The sequence below is a fragment of the Nothobranchius furzeri genome, chromosome 6, assembly GCF_043380555.1.
Source record: "Nothobranchius furzeri strain GRZ-AD chromosome 6, NfurGRZ-RIMD1, whole genome shotgun sequence".
Classification (NCBI taxonomy): domain Eukaryota; kingdom Metazoa; phylum Chordata; class Actinopteri; order Cyprinodontiformes; family Nothobranchiidae; genus Nothobranchius; species Nothobranchius furzeri.
The window spans coordinates 35,639,225-35,657,136 of record NC_091746.1 but is presented as its reverse complement, the minus strand read 5'-3'; the positions used below and the strand labels follow the sequence as shown (position 1 = coordinate 35,657,136).

General features: G+C 41.7%; 1 protein-coding gene across 1 annotated transcript in view; it reads left to right on the top strand.

Moving 5' to 3' along the window:
- Positions 1-17,650, top strand: part of LOC107395259 (transcription factor 7-like 1-B) — a 32,163-nt gene extending 14,513 nt beyond the window's left edge. The window contains exons 4-12 of the mRNA XM_015974598.3: positions 452-526; positions 5,724-5,841; positions 5,917-6,010; positions 10,142-10,216; positions 12,393-12,512; positions 12,887-13,052; positions 13,282-13,389; positions 13,466-13,514; positions 16,758-17,650. Coding sequence (XP_015830084.3) covers positions 452-526; positions 5,724-5,841; positions 5,917-6,010; positions 10,142-10,216; positions 12,393-12,512; positions 12,887-13,052; positions 13,282-13,389; positions 13,466-13,514; positions 16,758-17,320 — 1,368 coding nt within the window. The 3' untranslated portion in view covers positions 17,321-17,650. The remainder of the gene's footprint in view (positions 1-451; positions 527-5,723; positions 5,842-5,916; positions 6,011-10,141; positions 10,217-12,392; positions 12,513-12,886; positions 13,053-13,281; positions 13,390-13,465; positions 13,515-16,757) is intronic.
- Positions 17,651-17,912: the final 262 nt, after the last annotated feature.

The window sequence follows — 17,912 nt, the reverse complement described above, 5'->3', positions numbered from 1 at the left end:
TGTGAAGTGCCCTGGGGGGGTGGTAGAACCCTAAGAAGGTGCTATACAAATACAGGCAAATGTAGTATAGGCTATTATATATATATATATATATATATATATATATATATATATATATATATATATATATATATATATATATATATATTATAAACTATTTCAAAAAGAGTTTAAGCAGACTATTCCTAAATATTAAACATCCAGTTGTCATCCTGCAGTTATCCGTGTGTTTGTCTTAACTTAGCTCAGTTTGAGTTCATGTGTTTTTATCTGTGGGGGAAATAATCAAAGGAGTGTTGTGAAACCAAATGCAGCAACGAAGATGATGGATCTTCTGTGTTATCAGGACTGGTTAGCACCTGCTGCTGAGACACTTTGGAGAAACAGTAAAGATGTTTTTTCGTTATTTCAAATGTGTGTGTGTGTGTGTGTGTTGTGCCTCTCTCTTCAGTACCTGCCGATTCAATGGCCTCTGCTTGACATACCAGGAAGAGCAGCTAACAGAGACTCTCCGCCTACACCCCTGGTAAAACACACACACACGCATGCACACACTAGTTGAAAAGGTTTAAAACTATCAGCACACAGGCTTTGTGTAAATTAATAAAAATGTCACCGAAACTAGTTTGTCCTCTTCTCTGGCAAAAGCGGTAGTCTTGACTCTGTCACCATGTGAAAGTGGATGAAAACCGTTTTAGAAAAAGAATAAAAACTCCTTTGTGGAGTTGTAAAGCATATTTTAGTGCAGTTTCTTTCATTTTTAAATTGATGTAGCTTTAAAGAGACAATTATTCTTCTCAATTAAGTTTGAAATGTAAAAAAATGCAACCTGCTGGCAGCTGCATGTGACTGACTGAAAAACATGAAGTCTGAATTCAGAGCAGTAAGAAGGACCAGAACTTAGATGATCTAAGCCGGAAACATTCCGACCTTTTTCTTCCACATTACTAAAATAGCATGCATGTTGTGCACACATGGACTAACTTTATACACACTAGATTTACTCTACAGAAATCAGCTGTAGTAATGGAGACATGAATGTGAGACTCATGCTGCAGTTGCATCATTGAGAGGTCACTGTTGAACTCAGTGATGCTAAAAGGGCAGATCTAAGGTTAGAAGGAGAACAGAGCCACAGAACTGTCTATTTTCAGCTACAGTCAGGTCCATAAATATTGGGACATCAACACAATGCTAACATTTTTGGCTCTATACACCACCACAATGGATATCAAATGAAACAAATAAGATGTGCTTTAACTGCAGACTGTCGGCTTTTAGTTGAGGGTATTTTCATCCAAATCAGGTGAACGGTGTAGGAATTACAACAGTTTGCAAATGTGCCTCCCACTTGTTAAGGGACCAAAAGTAATGGGACAGAATAAGAACCATAAATCAAACTTATACATTTCAATACTTGGTTGCAAATCCTTTGGAGTCAATTACAGCCTGAAGTCTGGAACACATAGACATCACCAGATGTTGGGTTTCATCCCTGGTGATGCTCTGTCAGGCCTCTACTGCAACAGTCTTCAGTTCCTGCTTGTTCCTGGGGCATTTTCCCTTCATTTTTATCTTCAGCAAGTGAAATGCATGCTCAATCGGATTCAGGTCAGGTGATTGACTTGGTTATTGCAAAACAGTCCACTTCTTTCCCTTCAAAAACTCATTGGTTGCTTTTGCAGTATGCTTTGGGTCACTGTCCATCTGCACTGTGAAGCGCCGTCTAGTGAGTTCTGAGGCATTTGGCTGAATATGAGCAGATAATATTTCCCGAAACACTTCAGAATTCATCGTGCTGCTTTTGTCAGCAGTCACATCATCAATAAATACAAGAGAACCAGTTCCACTGGCAGCCATACATGCCCACGCCATGACACTTCCAGCACCATGCTTCACTGATGAGGTGGTCTGCTTAGGATCATGAGCAGTTCATTTCTGTCTCCATACTCATCAATCAATCAATCAATCAATCAATCAAAGCTTTATTTATAAAGTGCCTTCCACAACCCTATCAGGAAGCCCAAGGCGCTGAACATGGTACAGTAGAAGGTAAATATATTGAATAAATCAAAAATAAAAGCAATTCAAATTACAAAATACAAATTACAAAATAGGTGAAACATTCTAGTAGAAGAAAAATGTGTAAAACAAGGGATAGAGTGAACCAATGAAAACTGTGAAATAAATTCAACATAAAAGAGGACCGAATCAAACATGTTCAGGAAATGCCAAGCAGAGGAGGTGTGTTTTAAGGCGACTCAAAGACTGGCAGAGATGGGGACAGCCTAACTGAGGGTGGCAGCTCGTTCCAGAGTGACGGTGCTAGGACTGAGAAAGCCCGGTCCCCGCGAGTACGACACCTAGAACGAGGGACAGCGAGCAGGCCTTGGTCAGAGGAGCGCAGAGCGCGTGATGGGGAGTGTCTGTTCAGGAGTGTGGCTAGATAGGGGGGACCACCACCCTGGAATAAATTATAAACAAAGACGAGGATTTTGAATTGTGAGCGATAGCAAACCGGAAGCCAGTGCAGGGAGGCCAGAACCGGACTGATGTGGTCCCGTTTCCTGGTCCCAGTCAGGAACCTGGCTGCGCTGTTCTGCACAACCTGTAGGCGATGCAGTGATGACTGACACAACCCTGCATATAGAGAGTTGCAGTAATCAAGCCTAGAAATAACAAGGGCATGCAGTACCCGCTGCAGGTGGGCTCTCGACAACATATGCTTGATTTTTGCAAGGCGTCTCAGGTGAAAGAAACTGGACCGGATCACAGAATTGATGTGAGCATCAAATTTAAGTCCAGCATCAATTTTCACCCCCAGACTGGTGACAACTGGTTTTGAGTAGGGAGAAAGAGGGCCAAGATCAGCATAACGATCCACATTCCTGCTGTTGGGGTGAAAAACAATGAGCTCTGTCTTTCCCTCATTCAGATGTAGAACGTTGGCCATCAGAATCAGAAGTTTTTATTGCCATATGTGTGCCAAGTCACAACATTAGGAAATTGCTGCGGTATTTGTATGCCATTAGCCAAGACTTCACCTCGTTAAGACAGGACACAAAGGACTGGATAGAGTGACCTTTCTCCTGACACAATGGAGAGTAAATCTGGCAATCGTCAGCATAGAGATGGAATGATAGGTCGTGTTTACGAAAGATTGACCCCAGAGGTAGCAGATGAATGGCAAACAAAAGAGGACCAAGGATCGTTCCTTGCGGGACCCCCAGCGGAGCCCCTCCCAAGATGAAAAAACATCACCCAGTTTAACGCTGAATGTTCTGTTGTGGAGATACGATCTAAACCACTCCAGAGCAGACCCTTTGATCCCAACCCATCGTTCCAAGCGATCGAGTAGAATCGTGTGGTCGACTGTGTCAAAGGCTGCCGTCAGATCTAACAACAGAAGCACCACAGATGTACCCTGATCTAGTGATAGATTATCTTCCCATCACTCTAATACAAGTTGATCTTGGTCTCATCCGTCCATAAGATGTTGTTCCAAAACTGTGAAGGCTTTTTTAGATGTTTGGCAAACTCTAATCTGGCCTTCCTGTTTTTGGGGCTCACCAATGGTTTACATCTTGTGGTGAACCCTCTGTATTCACATTGGTGGAGTCTGCTCTTGATTGTTGACTTTGACACAGATACACCTACCTCCTGGAGAGTGTTCTTGATCTGGCCAACTGTTGTGAAAGGTGTTTTCTTCACCAGGGAAACGATTCTTCGGTCATCCACCACAGTTGTTTTCCGTGGTCTTCCGGGTCTTTTGGTGTTGCTGAGCTCACCGGTGCGTTCCTTCTTTTTGAGAATGTTCCAAACTGTTGTTTTGGCCACGCCTAATGTTTTTTTCTATCTCTCTGATAGGTTTCTTTTGTTTTTTCCACCTAATGATGGCTTGCTTCACTGATAGTGACAGCTCTTTGGATCTCATCTTGACAGTTGACAGAAACAGATTCCAAATGCAAATGGCACATTTGAAATGAACTCTGGACCTTTTATCTGCTCATTGTAATTGGGATAATGAGGGAATAACACACACCTGGCCATGGAACAGCTGAGAAGCCAATTGTCCCATTACTTTTGGTCCCTTAACAAGTAGGAGGCACATATGCAAACTGTTGTAATTCCTACACTGTTCAGCTGATTTGGATGTAAATGCCCTCAAATACAAGCTGACAGTCTGCAGTTAAAGCACATCTTGTTCATTTCGTTTGATATCCATTGTGGTGGTGTATAGAGCCAAAAATATTATCATTGTGTCAATGTCCCAATATTTATGGACCTGACTGTACATAAAAACACTTGCTGTTCACACTGGTCAGACCCAGACAGCTGCATGCTGTTGGTGATTTTCTCCTTGACCATGAACTTTGTACTCATCAGCGTGAGTTCAGCTTCTGCACCGCAGGTCCCTCCCATCTGAGGTGTTTAATGGAGATAAGTGTCAGACGTGTTTGATGTTGTGTAACAGATGAAAAATACCACATTTCTGTGAGAAAAAGCTATCCTGGTTCTTCACAGCAACAAAACTAAACTGTTTCAGATGATGTTGTGAAAAGTGTTTTCATTTATTTGCTTTTTGAATATTTTCTTTATTAGAAAGATGTCTAAAGGTTTAACCAAAGCTTTCACAAACGAGTACATCCACTTAATGTTCACACGGGTGTTTCTCAATGTCAAGGCGCCTTGCCTTGCGAGGCGATGTCTTGCAAGGCAAGGCGCCTTGCTTACAAGGACACTGTCCTTCCTTGGTCAAAGAAAACGGTTAAATGGAACAGTCTTGCATCATGTGACCGCGGCTTCCACGGCGGTCACGTAATGTCACATGACATGGGAGATAACGTTATATTTTATATGTATTAGTTTCAATATAAATATATAATGAGCATTTTACTTTTTAAATTGTGTATATGTTTATTAAATTCAAAATATAAGCGAGTTACTACCCGCTAGCCACCGAAGCTGCAACTACTAAGCAACTAACAACAATGGATAACTTCTTTGGAAACTAAAAAAAAAAAAAACATTTTAAATTAGTTGACTTACTTTTAAACTTGAAAATTGTCACAGAAGTAGCCGCCAGCTTCTGATCCGCCGTCCTTTTGAAAATATTGCGGTGTATTGTGGGTAATTTTTGGCCAAGTCTAGGCTACAAGACACCTCCCGTGTGTCCTTGCTCAGCTAGCTAAACGGCTAACAAACGGAGAACACACGCCTCAGTAGAACTTGAACATTGGAACCGAACACATCTTGGCGGCTCCTGATGACGTATCTCCTAGGCAACCGGGGCGGGGCCAAGACATCAAGGCAAGGTTCCTTGACACTGACCCACTATTTATCTAAAAAACTAAAAGCATAAAGACAAAAAGCTTTTTATCACAACTGACCTCATAAGTGTGTGTGTAAACTGAAGTAGAATCCTAAGCATTTCAGAGGTTTTATAGAGCTGTAATTGGCAGTTACATTAGATCTACTTAAGACTTTTGCAAAGAACTAAAAATGGTAAATCTGACTGTTCAGGAAGACTAAAAGCTCCAGTTAGCTTTCTGTTTTTCTAAACATCCAACAGCTGCTGTACTTGCAGCTGTCTGCCAGCAGAGGGCAGCAGGTCTCTACACACGTTTAAACGTTCAGCACATTTAACAGTATCGGCATCACAGAGTTCTAAGCAATGGATAAGAATGAACTTTTCATGCCCTTTTCTTTTGTGTGCTTGTTAGTCCAACAGCGTCCCTGTGGTGCAGCGCCCCCACATGACCCACCTTCACCCACTGCTATCCTACAGCCCTGAGGCCTTCTCCCCTCAAAGGGCCTCACCTAGCTTCTCTTCTGACCCAGGTAAGCAGCCTGCTTTCACCTGTCAAATTCCAAAATTAGTTTTCCTTCTGCTCTGACCTTTACCCTGTGCTGCAGTTCCTGTACCAGGTACGTCGAGGAGCCCCCACACCTCCTGCTACCCAGTCTCTCCTGGCGGCATGGCTCAGATCCCCCGATCTCTTGGCTGGCTGTAAGTACGGCTCTTTTGGGCAGACTTTGTTAGTTAGTTAATCAGTTTCCCTCTGGGATTAATAAAGTATTTTTGAATTTGAATTTGAATTATGATAAGACTGTTGGGTTAACATCTTTACTTAGTCCTCGCCTACATCTCAGTCTATCAGATGTAGAGCTGAGGAAAATAATCAAATAATCGTTGCATCGGGATGCGGACATAAACGATCCTGCATCGTAGAAGAGTTCGCCATAATCGATTATCGTGGAAAGTAGTTTTGTTTTTTTAACGGCAGCATCAGTGCAGCATCCAAATCTGTCTTAATGTGGTACTGCAGGGCTGAGTGCTGGAGTAGTAACCTGAGACTGAACTGTAACCGAATCAGCCCAACTGGTTCTGTTGGATTTGGGCTGTGAATTCTGTTAATTGAGCAGGTTGTCATGCGGCCCGCTCCGCTCGCTTGATCAGCGACCAAAAGAGAGCGAGAGAGACATGCTCACACACGAGAGAGGATCGGAGGACGCGCCGCCAAACACGCATTATTATTTTCATAATTTCATTATTATTTCTCCTCGAAGCGCTCAGTCAGACTGCTTGTTGTGATGTTGGGAGATCCGGTCTTGGGGATGGGGCAGGGCCAGTGATGGCGGCTGCAGCGTGATCATCTGTCTCTTTTATTTAGGGACACGGAGAAGTTAAAAGGAAAGGGAATTAAAAGATAGAGGTTTTTGTTCCACTTTATTCTTTTGTTTCATGATGATAAACTGATGTTAAATTCAATTTAAAAAACTGGGAAGAAGCTTTGGTTCATTCTAGGTTACAGGAGATCTTGTTTCCTATCCGCTCCTCCAGAGACAGCATGGACATGAGGGTTACATGGTGAGGGTCCCACAGGACAGGTTAGTGGAAAGGTTTGTAGTTAGCTGGTTAGTGAAGGAGATCCATCAGATAGGTAATTTAATCCTATGACACATCTCACCTTTATGTTAATATTGTTTTATTTGCTGCACTCCACTTTGAACTGCACCAGTCCAGCAACTGCTGCATTTTAATAACTAGTATTAAAGGTGAATACACCAATATTTGCACAAAAATAATTTTTGTTTTAAACTCTCAGTGACACACTTTGCAGGGGGGATTTGGCATTCAATTTTTCTTGGCGTTTGGAAAAACATCTCCTTCTGCCCCCATGTATTTGACTTTCTGCCACCTTTATTTTGGTCCAAGATCATTACTGGGCTGACTCTATTAAAAACATTCTACACCCCTGCTTAGTAGACTTAATGAAGTATTTTTTAGCCAGTATAAAAATGACTGAAACACAAATTTACATATTTGGCATTATTGACCAATAACTTTGATTTAATTTATTTGTTAAGAACATCGAGATGCATTACAGTGAACGGTATAGTAAAGTAAATGTTTCTAGTGCAGAGAGGAGACAACCCATAGAAGCACTGATTTGATCTCATTTCAGAGAAAAATAGAACAGATCAGATGCACCTAATAAATAAAATTACTAACATAAACTCAGGAATCTGTTTCTTTGCTTCATTGTTCTGGTGCTGAAAATATCACTAATGCGGATCAAAGGAGATACACAGATGAATGTACCTTGTTATTTGGAAATTAGTGGGCGTGGTCTGAATTGATAAAAAGTTGCTATGTGTATTGTTTATTTGAAAACTGTTTACAGAGCAGCCTCAGAATTGAGATTAAATATTTTTGACCACAGTAGTAAAGGAACTATTACAGAACAAGTTTTTCAGTAAAATCAGAACATTATTATTTAAGTGTATGAATTAATGCATCTGAACTCATGCAGTAGGAACTAGGAAATATGAAATACTAGAACCATTTCATTTTAATTTGATTAAACTGATTTTTTCCTAACGTTGTTGGCATTTTTCCCACACACAGTTAAACAAAACAATGTTGATTGAGGTGTGTGTGCGTGTGTGAGAGAGAGAGGGAGAGAGAGAGAGTTAAAATAATAATTAAAAAAAACCCGACCGGAGCGGAGGCAGTGACTGACGCATGCATGAACCGTGTTCAGCTCTGTCTAGTCAAACGCACCACGTACGTTATGAAAAAAGTCACTTTTAAATATTCAACCGAAAAAGAGGCGAGCTGAAGAAACGTGAGCAACAGTGAAGCAAGCACAGAGATTCTACTGTGTGTGTGTGTGTGTGTGTGTGTGTGTGTGTGTGTGTGTGTGTGTGTGTGTGTGTGTGTGTGTGTGTGTGTGTGTGTGTGTGTGTGTGTGTGTGGGTGTGTGTGTGGGTGGGGGTGTGGGTGGGGGTGTGGGTGTGGGTGGGGGTGGGTTGGTGTTTGGGTGGGTGGGTGTTTGCACACGCGCGCGTGTGTGGATGGGCCAGACGGACTGAGCAGAGTTTTGTGTGTAGGGAGGGGCGGGCGCTCTATGTGATTGGCCAATCACAGAGCGTGAAGACAGTCAGTTACCCAATGAGGATTTTCCTTCAGCACGATTACAGATATTTACGAGCTTTACTCGTTTCATGCTTGTATTCCTCAAAAATGCTTTATCCGTACCGGATACTCGTCTGAAATGAGTATCCGGCTCATCCCTAGCTGTAACCACCCTGCCCTGCTTCCTCCTCCTTGCTGCCTGCTGGCTGTTATCACAAGCAACAACAGAGTAGTTCCCACTGCTTCTTCGGGAAACGGCACAAAAAAAAATCAATAAAACTTGGGATCTTGTAGGCGTGGCACTGGGATTTCAGCTACGCCTATGTAAGGGAAACACTGCATCTTCTATTTATCGATGAAAACAAATCAATATGAAATAATCGTGATGCATCGGGATATCGAATCAAATTGAATCTTTGACCCAATAATCGTAATCGAATCAGGAGACAAGTGAAGACCTCTAATCAGATGTTTCAATCACTGCTGGTTGGTGAATTTTTGTGTAAGAAAGAGATTTTGCGTCTTGAAGACTGAAAGAGAGCATATAACTTATTTTTTTTTTTCCTTTAAAGGAGTGGTTGATTTGTTTAAGCTATACATTTGCAGTGGTCTCTAGTAGGAATAAATACCTTTTAATTTAGTCTTGTGAGAAAAACATACCAGTGCCCCGTCTCTCGGACCTAAAAATTGCCCACATCACAGCTTCAGACAGCAGGTTTAGGAGTCTTATTTTCTGACATCTGGACATCTCGCCCCAGATTGGATAACAGCAACATGACTCTACCATTGACTTACAACATGGATATTTTATCTCCACAAATAACAAAACAGGGTATCCGCGGGTCCTTAAAAAGTCTTAAATTTGCTTTTCCAAATTTAAGGCCTTAAAAATCCTTAAAAATGACAAATAATCCTTAAATACAGTTTCCAAAGGTCTTAAATTACCAAAGACCCAATTAATAAGACTCTTTTATTTCTAATTTTTTGTGAATTTCTAGTTTGTGTTCAGCATTTTTTGTGTATGGCATTTGCATAAGTGGAACTGTACACATTCAGTTGGTTGTGAAAAGGGGCTGTTTTTAGATGAGCACATTAGCTAGTTAAGCTAGTGGGAGCTTGTGCCATGGGGAAGTGCAAGTTTAATGGTATTTAGATGGCTAATCCCACGTTCGTAACATGGTTAGCACCGGTTCCAGGCAATAGCTGGAAATTATAGCTTAAATTTAATTGAAAAAAAAAAAAGCTTAAATTTGGTCAAAGTGGCCTTATAAAAGGTCTTAAAAAGTCTTAAATTTGGCTCCCTTAAACCTGCAGATACCCTGCAAAAGCAGGAGGAGCTTCTGCTGTGTGGTCATTTTGCTAATGCTAACAGTTAGCTTAAAGTAGCCGAAATGTTCTCTGCTGATAACTGGATCAACAACAACCAACAACAGCCTTCCCCTTTGTGAGTCCATGGGTGACAGAATTTCTGTCAGGATTTTCAAATTCTAGAGTTTCACAGTCTATGTTCTATCAGAAGCTACTGCAGGAGATAGGAGAAAGGTTTTTTCAGTCAACCACACCTTGTCAGCCATCCCAGTTAGACCTGACGGTGTTCCAGTGGAGATGGTATTGAATCAGACATGTTGACCTAATATCACGTTAACAAAAGGAACCACACAGGAAGTGTGTGACATCATTCTGGTCTTCCAGCCTGATGCAGTTTGTTGTTGTCTGCAGGCCGAGACAACCCGTGTATCCCATCACAGGAGGATTCTCTCCTGCAGCTTTAGCCATGAATGCCTCCATGCCCAGGTACATCTACACTTTACTTTTCTGCTGATAAAACCATCAACTCGGTGTGTTTCACAAGTCAGATCTCCTTCTCAAGCTACAACTGCTAGATAAATTTGTGGTCCAAAAATATAATGCCGTTTTTCTAGGGATGTCCGGTGTTATCGGCCGATATTGACCTAATAATGCAATAATGGAAAATATCTATCAATTTTCACTCGTTTAGTGACCCAACTTTTACATACCTGGCACATGTTATACATCAAACTCTTCAGCTTCATTTCCTCTCATATAACAGATCTGAGGTTTAGTTTTTGAGATATTTAAGTGTTATTTGGCACAACTTGTGAATAATTTGGAATTTGCCCTGTATATTAGATGGGGGTTGGGCATTGTTTGAATTTGAACAATTCCAATTCCTTGTTTCGATTCCAGTTCCTAAATATTCCGATTTTTTTCAAGAGGCAGGATCCTTAAAAAATCATGTGTTTTAAATGAGCCAGCTAACCACATTTTATGAGGAATAATCCTAACTTCAACATGAATTTCTATTCTATGAACAGTAACATCACCTTCATTTAGACACAAACAGGTTTTAATTGAAGTGATGGAATGGAAGCTAGATGTTTTAGCAAAACCTTGAGAGTATCAGAGAGATTGTGGAGTCTGGGTTGTAAAAGTCATTCTGGCTGTATGGTTTGATAAGCTAAACTTTATTTATTAAACCATCCGGTGCCAGTGTGCAGCGTCTACGATACCCTTGTGTGACTGTTGCTCTCGGGGGTCCGAAGGAAGGGCCACCCGAGTGGTGAGGTCACTGGACATCGAGACCAAAGAGTCGTAGCTCCCTTTGTATTCTGCTTTCACCGGCCATGAGATGCAACCAGGGTCTGCAGATTAGATGTCTGTCTGAGGTGTTGGGTGAGCCTTAAAAGAGCCATTGTGTCTGAAACCACTAACAAGTGTTGCAAAGACGCTTTGACCTTGGAGTCAAAAGAGAGGATGGTTCCAAATGCATGCTCACTGGTCGGCCGAACCAGGAGGCAGCTGAAGAACTATATTAATTTCTTGTGTTCAAATGTAGACAAATCAGAATTTGACACATTTAAGAGGCGTTGACAAAGACCTCAGAAAGTCACTCCTTCTCTCAGATACTCGGAGGTTAATTCTCCGTGTGAAGTGTAAATGTTTTTTACACACTTATGTGAAGTGAATGTTAAAACCTTAATATTAATCTTATGGTGTATGAGTATACTGACAGATGAACTTGTTAAATCAACAAACACAAGCCGTTTGAACATTTAATAGTAAATAAATTTAATTTGTGTAGCACTTATCACAGACAGAATCACAAAGTGCTTCACATAGATCAAAACAAAATAAAACAAAGTCATAAAATCATAATGATCTCAAAACAGAAATGGATTAACATCGGAAAAAAAATCATGAAATCATATTGATCAATCAACACCTCTTTGTATTTCCTATTCTACATAGCAACAGCAATATATCCATGATATTCTTACTAGTCAATATTGAAAATAAGCATATGAACATATTATATTTAAGGATATTCATAATAACAGCTGCTCTATTAGGAATTTGGCATTTTGCTTCACGAAGGTGTTTCCATCCATCAGTATTGAATTGAATAAACGCCATCTGTTCACCCTGACTGACTGTCGGTAGTTAAACTTTTTAGTCTTTTACAGAAACTCAGAACAAGCATCAGGCTAATAGAATTAAAGGCATTTTAAAAGTTTTAAACTGTCATTTAAACATTACAGAGAATACTTGAATTTTACAAATGATTTTTCTAAACAGAATCTCTGAAAAGGGGAAATAAATATCTTCTGGAATACAAAATGTGTGTGTGTGAGAGTGTGTGAGAGAGTTTTGTATATGTTAATACAAATGTGAAATTAATTCATGTGAAATATTGCGGTGGGAAGGGTCATTAACTCTTTTCTGATGTTTGCATTTCAGTGAGAGAAGAAACCTCCCTTAGATGGGACTTACTGTTTAGATCTAGTTTGGACCGATTCTTCTGTCTCGTGTAGTACCACAGTAAAACATTTAGCTACAGGCCTCGTCTGAGGCCCGACTGTTGCTGCTGGAAAGTTCTCTGTAGCTTTTATTATTTTTTATGTTCTGTTGAATTAGGTATTAATGGCACATGTGTATTTTTCTTCTCTAGTCTGGTACCCAGCAGTTTCTCTCCCAGCTTGGTGCTAAATCCCCAGTCATCGATTCCCCACCCTGCCATCGTTCCCGCCGTGAAGCAGGAGCCTGCAGGCAGCAGCGGCTACCAGCCTGGGTAAAATAAATGACTTGCCTCATGTTTCATTCTCAGAGGCTCAAAATGACAACGTGTCTGTTTAGGAAGCGAGACTGAATTACAGCGTGATTAGATTTACTCTGGGACAGCAGTAGCTCAACAGGTTGAGCGGGTTGTCCAGTAATCGGAAGGTTGCAGGTTCGATCCCTCGAACCAGCCTCGCCTCTGTCAGTGCGCCCCAGGGCAGCTGTGGCTACATCGTAGCTCATGTGAATGAGTGTGTGTGTGAATGGATGAATGATACACTGTAGTGTAAAGCGCTTTGGAGTCCTTACTCTGAGAGGCGCTGTACAAGTGCGGGTCATGTACTCTGTAGTTGTGAACTATGCTTGTGTGACACGTGTGTCCTGCAGGAAGATGACATCTGTTGCTGAACACGAGAAAGAGGAGGAAAAGAAGCCTCACATCAAGAAGCCACTCAACGCTTTCATGTTGTACATGAGGGAGGAGAGGCCCAAAGTGGTGGCCCTGTGTAAAGTAAAGGAGAGTGCCACCATCAACCAGATCCTGGGACAGAGGGTCAGTTCATTTCTCTATTCAGTCCAACATTTATTACTAAATCATTTTAGCTGAGAACGTCAGAATCTTATGGGGGGGGGAAATTATTTTAAAAATATGTTGAGCAGTCGTTTCCAAACTGTGGTATATGAGCTGCTACTAGTGATAACAGGACGCTCTTTTGGTAGCGGTCGCTAAAAGTTAAGCATGATAAGGGTCAATTATTGTTTCTGTTGTTTTGTGTTCACAGTGGCATTCTCTGTCCAAAGAAGAGCAAGCCAAATATTATGAGATGGCTCGTAAAGAGAGACTCCTCCACTCTAAGCTCTATCCCAACTGGTCAGCCAGAGACAACTATGTGAGTCCACTCCTAATGAAGCACAGGCTCGTCCTTAGCCGACATCATTTAACACTCGTCTGATTCTGTTTGGCAGGGTAAAAAGAAGAAGAGGAAGAGAGTCAAGAACGACACTCAGCTTGATGGTCAGGTTATGTTTATCTGATTATGTTTATCTGATGTTGAGATTTGTTAGATGATCCTAAACATTTAGATGTGTCAAAAGGGCAGAAAGACTTGTCAGCTTGCTGTTCTGTTAAAACTTTGGATTATTTAATGTGCTTAAAATAAATTGACAAGTTAAAATCCACCCAAACACATCTTGTAAGATCCCCTGAAGACACGAACATTCACACAACGTGATGCTGTAAAATTAAAGGTGCCATATTTGTTCTTGGAAAAAAATCATTCAAGCAATCTACATTTTGGGAGATAAAAAAAAACTCAAAGATCCCACCCTTTTTGCACCCTGGTCACAGAATCTGATGGTTGCAGAAAATGGTACTACATCTGCTTGGGACACAGACACACAGCTCTGCTGAGCTGCTATGGTTTGAATTTCCAGAACCGACTCCAAACCGAGCTTCCCCCCTCTCATTTCAATTCTTCCCTCTCTAATTAAGTATCCTAGCATATTTAGCGTGTGGCTTTTTAAAAATGAAGTTTAAGGAAGTTTGTAGCTTTCTTGGCTTATTTTTAAGTTAACCAGCAAAACTTTCAGAACACGAACCGAACTCCATAATTTCTGTCTGACACACACACACACACACGCGCACACACACACACACACACACACACACACATATTTTTGAAACTGGGCTGCATTTCCTGACTCTTTCACCTAAGCGTTTCCCAACAAGAACAGAATTGGGCTTTAAACATGTGAAACAACTCAAACAACATTTTCTAACAGAACAGGACTCTAGGCAGCTCGGCTAGCTCCCTGCTCACCTGCTCTGCAGAAAACGAGAGTGTTATGAGCAGCAGTGTGAGAGACGTTCGGAGGAGCCGTTTGATGGGTGGATTATGATCCAGTCATTGAGAAGGAAGACCAGCACATGATTGGATGAGGTTTTTCTAGGATCATATGTTTCAGAAGTGATTAAATGTTTTCTTTTGTTTTACAAACATTTAATTTACTGGTTGCCTTCAGTATGTGAAGAGCATTTCAAGCAATATGGCAAAAAATGTTCTAGGAAAAACCAGGGCCCTCATTCATCAGACTGTCCTTTTATTCCTTCTTACAAATGAAATGACCAGTGTTTTCTAAAAATGGCAAAAATCCTGATTTATTCAACGTCAGTAGCCTCTCGTATTCATGTTCCTCCACAACTGAGTGATGATAAATCCGTCCTGCACGTACCCAGGTGCTCGTGTCATTTACATACAGAAACACCCTCAATTATTTGGTCACAACATGTCCTCAGCTCATGAGGGGATTCCCTGCGTTCCTCCCGGGGAAAACAAAACTTTGACAGCGAGATCGAGGTACTGGCTGCAGAGGTTGTAAACGCAGCCGGGACAGAGCAGAGGTTCCTGTGAGAAACTAAGAAAAATTGAATATGATAAATCTTAGAGAAATGGGTTGTCATTAACTGTTTATATTGTATTGTAAACTACTGTATGGATGTTCTGTTGGGAGTTAGTTTGTTGTTTGGAAAAGTTGTCTGAGTGCAGCCTTGGAGTCAGCCAATTAGGTTACCTTGACAACACGTGTTTTTTTTTTGTTTTTTGTTTTTTGAGGTGGGGGGTGGAGGAGGTTCTGGTGGCTCTTGTTGTTGTCAATAATTGAGTATGGACTGGAATCAGACTTGTGTGGTTTGTCTGTCGCCCCACAAAGGGTCCCAAGTCACGACACACGTCCAGACTGTCTTTCGAGGAGATCAGTGTGCTCACGGAAGATGCGTTCCCCCCGGAGTGCACGTTCTGCCAAAAACCCAATAACACAAAATCAGCCATGAAGCTGATTTTCCACAAACAAAATTACTTATTGGAGAAAGTGTTATCTGGATGAAGAATATGCTTGGAAGGATGAGACATGTTGCAGTGTGGCATGTGAAATACATACGTGACTAGTAACCTAGCCTACCAGACTCTTCCTCTGTTTTATTCTGCATAGAGAAAGGGTCTGGGAACTCTCCTATTCAAATAACCCAACCCCTGAGAATTCTAACCGAGCCAATCAGCTCTGACTAGCATACGTCACACACCACAATGCCGAGTTTGTCATAAACATGGCGACTGAAGCGGAGTTCGCAGCGGCTCTTTCCTCTGTTCTAAATTACTTGAACACGTCTTTAAAACAACAAGTAGAAGCGAGGACGAGTCTGGCAGGCCAGGCTGTGTGACTAGAACTGCAACAAATGATAATTTGGATCATTGATTAATCAGATGGGCTCTCGACCCGATTAATCTGATTAAACGGAAACATTTAAAAACTGCTAGGGAAACATTTTTTCTCTCCTTCCTTTACTTTAACATCAAAACACGATTAGAAAACAGTTCAACAGCATGCAAAACAACATGCTATCCCCTAAATATATCCATAATTAAACTGTGATCAGTAAAATGTAATGTATTTCATTAACCTGGTCAGTAGTAAGCTGCTGGAAGCGCTAACATTTCATTTCTCCTGCAAAAATGCAACAGTGACATATTTTAGGTTCAAGGTTCAAGGTTGTCTTTATTATGTACAGGTTAGCAAAAATCCAGTTTAAATCATATACACAGATAAACACGTTTGTGAATTGCATGCAACAATGGCTTGCCATACTCCTGCAGGTGTTGAGCAGAGGAGACTCAAACCAGACTCCAGCGGTTCTGCTCCATAGTGCTGCAGTTAGCTAAGAATAAACAGGATGAGGAGGACTTTTCTTCCACTTGTAGAGTTTAGATGTTCTTAGTTTCACAACCATCATGTTTTTTGGAACCCCACTTGATCGTGAGCCTGCTACCTGCTAGCATTAGATAATCTGCCCGTAGTTGCACTTTTGATCCCAAACCATTTCTGCCAATGTGTCTTTGCTGGTTTCTGTTTTCCTCCACACCAGTGACAGCACCTACATTAGCACATGGTGTGTCAGTAAGCAACAGTTCTAAGTGTGTCGTTCCTCATCAAAACACCGTCTCTCTCGTTCTGATCTGCCTCAGTCTGCTCTGTTACCAACTAAACATGAGCTGTGTGCATTGACTGTTAAATGAAGGTTGTGCAACACAACGAATCAATCGATTTTTATCGATTCGTTGTTGCAGCCCTATATGTGACATAGCCGACATGTGACACATGCGTGACATATGTGACGTGTGACACACATACGTGACATACGACACACATACGTGACATATCTGACGTGTCTTCCTCTAATGAGCTTTGTGTTTTTGTTCCACAGCTGCTGAAGAAGACTTCCCTCCACAGCTGAAGAAACCTTGTGAGGGGACGCCACACACACATGCCCCCCCTACACATGTGCCACACACAAACACTCCTCTCACACTTGCTCCGCACACACACACCTCACACACACGGCCTCAACTGACACAGCCACACACAGTGTCTCACCTGACACACACCCACCTCTCTCAGGCCAGCCCCGCCTCCTCACTCGACTCCCCAGCGACCCCCACCACAACGCTGGCCTCACCTGCTGCCCCGGCTGCCACACACACCGAGCACACACACTCGTCCAACAGTGGACACACCTCGCCTTACACCGAGCAGCTGCAGCCACTTTCCCTCACCACCAAACCCCATCGAAGCCCCCACCACCTGAACCGGAATACCAGAGCCTCCACGCCCTCCTCCTCCGCAGACACTCCCACCCCCTCACCATCCGAAGCCTCCTTCAGGAAATCCCCCCACCATCAGTTCCTAGCCCCACCCCCTTCCTCCTTAGACCAGTCAGCTGCGAGGTGTCACAGTGCCTTAACTCTTCCTCAGCAGCTCTCACACTAATCAGTGGATCAGCTGTCAGGAGTAAATTACCCATGATTCATGTGTTTTATACCTCTTAGCTGTAAATAAACCTCTTTTTTTTAAAGCTTTTAATAGACCCGTCATGTTTTATACTAGTCTGGAAAGGACATAATTGGTCAATATTTGACTATATCCTAAACATCAACTGTATTTTTAAAAAAAAATTTTGCTAAATTTGTTTTTTGTACTTTTGGAGAGGAGTTGTTACTAAAGCAGGGTGTGGTACAGGGCCTTGTTTGTTTAGAAATGTATTTGAGTTAAAACCCATGTTCTGGTTTGGTTTGTTAATAAACATTCACTGAGTTCTGATGGTCTGCCTGCTGGGTGTCGAGTCACATCCCTTCTAACATCGGACACCTACTACTGGAGGTAGAAGATGAAGACCTTAACGAAAGAACAGTGGAAAAGCTGAATTCAGATGAGAAGTGTGAGAGTCTTGAACTAAAGATTAGGATCTCAGATTTTTTTTTTACATAATCCAAGCCAACAGATGAGTAAATGTAATCTGGTCCAGTTGACAGCTGGAGATGCTTCACTTCTGCCTCTGGCAGTTTAACAGATTAATGATTTT